General features: G+C 47.1%; 1 protein-coding gene across 1 annotated transcript in view; it reads right to left on the bottom strand.

Annotated features, from left to right (window-relative positions):
- Nucleotides 1-334: 334 nt before the first annotated feature.
- Nucleotides 335-5,000, bottom strand: part of LOC113830066 (villin-1-like) — a gene marked incomplete in the record, with an annotated part of 96,283 nt that continues 91,617 nt past the window's right edge. The window contains 2 exon segments of the mRNA XM_070144075.1: nucleotides 335-946; nucleotides 2,950-3,126. Of these exon segments, the coding sequence (XP_070000176.1) occupies nucleotides 833-946; nucleotides 2,950-3,126 (291 nt within the window).

Raw genomic sequence — 5,000 nt, 5'->3', positions numbered from 1 at the left:
CGAGAGGGAGCGGGAAGCCCAACAGCTGAGACGGCGGACTTGCTTAGCACTGTTCTCCGCGCGACATAATTTGTCAAATCTCATTAAGGCCCTAAATCGCTTTAAATGCTGTAAATGGAAGCGCTGGGCAGGAAAACGGTTCCCTCCCCTCATCCCTCCCCTCTGGACGCCCTCTCTCCCCTCTCTGATACGGTTTTTTTCTCTCTCGTTTTTTTTTTTAGGGAGGGAGAGAAAAAACGACTTTTGTCTGCTTTCTACAATTGCTAAAGACATTTTATTATAGTTTTAACTCTGGGAACCTTTTTTTTCTCCCGTGAAGTAATCAACAATTAGCTTTTTTATACAATTGTTGTTTATTCTGCCTATTGGATAATCAGGCGATGCCACATTCGTCTTTCTCATGCACTCTGCAGAAAAAAAAAATGGTTCACACTATTTGCGATACATAAATAAACCTTAATAACAATGAAGGGCGGATCAAACCCCACTTACACTCTTGCACACTCCTTAAAGACTAAAAAAAAAAGAAGAAAAGAGGAGAATAAAAGCAAATAAGACGACGCAGGGAGAGAATCCACGTGAAAGGCAGAGAGAGCCGGGTCAAGACATTCGTATTCCAGCTCCTCCTACTGATGGCTTTGACTTTGGCACCGGTTTTCTTGACGTTGCATGCTCATTAGTGCGGTTGCATGACGGGCGACGATCTCCCCGCGGCAGACTTTCCCCCCCATGCAGCAGAAGAAGGGGGAGGGAGGGGGGGGTGGCCGCCTCCCGCCCTCCAAGACCCACTAGCCCTCAAACCGAGGCTGTTCGAGGGTCTAAAACGAAGTCTCTAGAAAAGTCCCGCCTTTTTCTTCATGTTGTTCCGCTTCCACATCGGGATCGAGTCGATGCTGGCGCGGTCGACGCCGAACACGGCCGCGAAGTCGGCGTCGGAGAGGAAGTCCTGCGGAGAAAGGGTTAGAGGAATTATTGTTACGGTTATAGGGATAGCAATACGTCGACTAATCATGATGATAATAATGGGTACATGTTCCTGCGCCTGTGTTTATGCATATATATATATATATATATATATATATATATATATATATATATATATATATATATATATATATATATATATATATATATATATATATAATTTATATATATATATGTGTGTGTGTGTGTGTGTATATATATATATATATATATATATATATATATATATATATATATATATATATATATATATATATATATATATAGACACACACACACACACACACACACACACGCGCGCGCGCGCGCGCGCGCGCACATATATCCAGCAAGGAATTACCGCAATCATGGTAATGCACAATGACTGTTATCTCGAGGGAGAAAATATATGTGACCTTTATTGGATATGAAAAGGAGAATATTTCTCTTCTCCAGAATTTCTCTCCTTTTCTTGGAAGACGCTAAGACACTGCGGAGGAAAAAAATGACACGTCTACGGGTTTTCAGTGAGATATTTGCTGTGATTTTTTTTGACGTGCGGGTTGTGGAATCTCCCCCCCCCCTCCTTTTGCGAAAAAAGAAGGAAGGAAAGTAAGAAGAATGTATATTGAGAAATAAAAGAAAGAGAGAAAATTCTATATTGAGAGATAAAAGAAATAAATAAAAATCTATATTGAGAGAGAAAAGAAAAAGAGAAAAATCTATATTGAGAGATAAAAGAAAGAAAGAAAATTCTATATTGAGAAATAAAAGAAAGAGAGAAAAATCTATATTGAGAGAGAAAAGAAAGAAAGAAAAATTGATATTGAGACATAAAACAAAGAAAGAAAAATGTATATTGAGAGAGAAGAGAAAGAGAGAAAAATCGATATTGAGAGATGAAAGAAAGAAAGAAAGAAAGAAAAATATATATTGAGAGATAAAGAAAGAAAAATCTAAACTGAGAGAGATGAAAGAAAGAAAGAAAGAAAGATCTATATAGAGAGATAAATATACATCACTAGCACCTGTAATTCCTACTTCTCCTTCTACCTGTACTACTTCCTCCCCATCTCTATGTATCTATGTCTCACCTCGCCATAATACACACTCCTGCTTTCACTCTTCCTGCTTTCACGCACCCCTCGACACACGGCGACACTCCTACACTCACAAATACCTTTCCCTCCTCACACTTCCATATACATCTCTGCCTTTCTCTCTCCACGCCCATACACCCACGCCCATCTTTTTTTTTCACTCTTCCCCACACCTCCTGATCTCCCCCTCTCTCCACGCCCACAGTTCCACCACGATTCCGCAAGCCATATGGGTATGAATTCCCCCACAATCCGAGAATATGCATTCCTGTACCCACAGCCCTCACAACCTTCTCTCTTACAGCCTTCCACAACACCTATCTTCTTCTGTAAGTTCTCGGGGTCCTTCTCCCCCCCTCCCCCCACAACTCCCACAACCCCCTCCCCTCTCCCCACAACACCCACCTCCTTGTGCACGGCATCGACCTTCTCGGGGTCCTTCTCCCTCCCCCCCCCCCCATCCCACAACCCCCTCCCCCCTCCCCCCCATCAACACCCACCTCCTTGTGCACGGGGTCGACCTTCTCGGGGTCCTTCTCCCCCCCCCTCGCATCCCCACAACCCCCTCCCCCTCCCCCCTCCCCCACAACCCCCTCCCCTCCCACCTCCCCCCACACAACACCCACCTCCTTGTGCACGGGGTCGACCTCCGGGGGCAGCTTCTCGGGGGTCCTTCTCCCTCAGCGTCGCATCCCACAACCCCCTCCCCCCTCCCCCCACAACCCCCAACAACCCCCTCCCCACACAACCCCTCCCCCTCCCCCCTCCCCCCCCCCCCCCCCCCCCACAACACACACACAACACCCACCTCCTTCTGCACGGGAGGTCGACCTTCTCGGGGTCCTTCTCTCCCCTCCCCCCCTCCCCTCCCCCCCACAACACCCACCTCCTTGTGCACGGGGTCGACCTCCGGGGGCAGCTTCTCGGGGTCCTTCTCCCTCAGCGTCGCCAGAGGGTACGTGCGCCTCCCGCTCGTCCCAGACCCCGATGACGTCACGAGAACGGTGGCCCCCGGGGAGACCTCCTGAAGGCGCTCGCAGATGTCGGCGTAAGTCATGTTATCCTGCAGGAGGAGGAAGAAGAGGAGGAAGAGGAGGAAGAGGTGGTGGGGAAGGAGGAGGAGGAAGAGGAGGAGGAAGGGGAGGAGGAGGAGGAGGAGGAGGAGGAGGAGGTGCGGGAGGAGGTGGGGGATGTGGGGGAGGGGAGGGAGGTGGTGGTGGAGGAGGGAGGAGGAGGAGGAGGTGGAGGAGGTGGTGGTGGGGGAGGAGGGAGGAGGAGGGTGGGGGGAGGAGGTGGTGGTGGTGGGTGAGGAGGAGGGAGGAGGAGGGAGGTGGTGGTGGGGAGGGAGGTGGGAGGAGGAGGAGGAGGTGGTGGTGGAGGAGGAGATGGAGGAGGAGGAGGAGGAGGTGGGGGGAGGTGGTGGGGGGGGTAGGGGAGGGAGGAGGTGGTGGTGGGGGAGGAGATGGAGGAGGAGGGAGGAGGTGCGGGAGGAGGTGGGGGATGTGGGGGGAGGGGGGAGGAGGAAGAGGAAGTGGTGGGGGAGGTGGTGGTGGGGGAGGAGGAGGTGCGGGAGGAGGTGGGGGATGTGGGGGGAGGGGAGGAGGAAGAGGAGGAGGAGGAGGGAGGAGGAGGAGGAGGAGGAGGAGGTGGGGGAGGTGGTGGGGGATGTGGGGGAGGAGGAGGTGGTGGGGAAGGAGGAGGAGAAGGAGGATGGAGTAGGAGGAGCGGGTGGAGAAGGTGGAAGAGGAAGATGGAGGATTAGATCGAGTTATCAGTGGTTGGTCATTGTTATTACTCTTGTTGTTGTTGTTATTACTCTTGTTGTTATTATTACTATTGCTGTTATTATTACTATTGTTGTAGTTATTATTACTGCTGTTGTTGTTATTATTATACTTTTGTTGTTGTTGCCATTATTACTGTTGTTGTTATTATTACTATTGTTGTAGTTATTATTACTGCTGTTGTTGTTATTATTACTTTTGTTGTTGTTGCCATTATTGCTGTTGTTGTTATTATTACTGTTGTTGTTATTGTTGGTGGTTGTGGTCGTCGTCATGATGAAAAAAAATAATGATAATAATACCAAAAAGACGATGATGATAATGTTGATGCTAACGATGATAGTGATATATACCAATAAGAGGATGATGATAATGCTGACGATGAAAGAAACGATAAATGATGATAGTGATATTAAAAGTGATGATACCAATCTATGATCCTCATTAAAAATCTGAAACTGACTCGAGACAAAATGACACCACACGTGAATCTAAGTCCAAAAATATCATCAATAAGTCCAAAAATATCATAAAAAAAATACGACAGCACAAAGTAAGACATGCAAAATACCCCCCCCCCAAAAAAAAAAAAAAAAAAAAAAATTGCATTATAATAAACCCTGGCACACATGAATCCTTTTATCAGCAATCTAATAATCAATAACCTTGTTGCAATTTATATTAAGCGGAGGGGGGGGGGAGGTGGGGGAGGGATAGGGGAAGGAGGGCAATCATCTTAAGTGAAAGAGAGGGAGAGAGAGGGAGAGAGGGAAAGAGAGAGGGAGGGAGAGAGAGAGAGAGAGAAAAGAGAGAGAGATAGATAGACAGATAGACAGAGAGAGAGAGAGACTAGAAAAAAGAGAGAAAGATAGATAGATAGATAGATAGACAGAGAGAGAGAGAGAGAGAGAGAGAGACAGAGAAAGAGAGAGAGAGAGAGAGAGAGAGAGAGAGAGAGAGAGAGAGAGAGAGAGAGAGAGAGAGAGCGAGAGACGGGAGAGAGAGAGAAGAGAGAAGAGAGAAGAGAGAAAGAGAGAAAAAGAGATAGATAGATAGATAGATAGACAGAGAGAGAGAGACTAGAAAAAATAGAGAAAGATAGATAGATAGATAAATAGACAGAGAAAGAGAGAGACTAGAAAAAAAGAAAGAT

The sequence above is a fragment of the Penaeus vannamei genome, chromosome 31 (genome assembly GCF_042767895.1).
Source record: "Penaeus vannamei isolate JL-2024 chromosome 31, ASM4276789v1, whole genome shotgun sequence".
Lineage (NCBI taxonomy): Eukaryota > Metazoa > Arthropoda > Malacostraca > Decapoda > Penaeidae > Penaeus > Penaeus vannamei.
The sequence above is the reverse complement of the archived record's forward strand: the minus strand, read 5'-3'. Positions and strand labels throughout refer to the sequence as shown.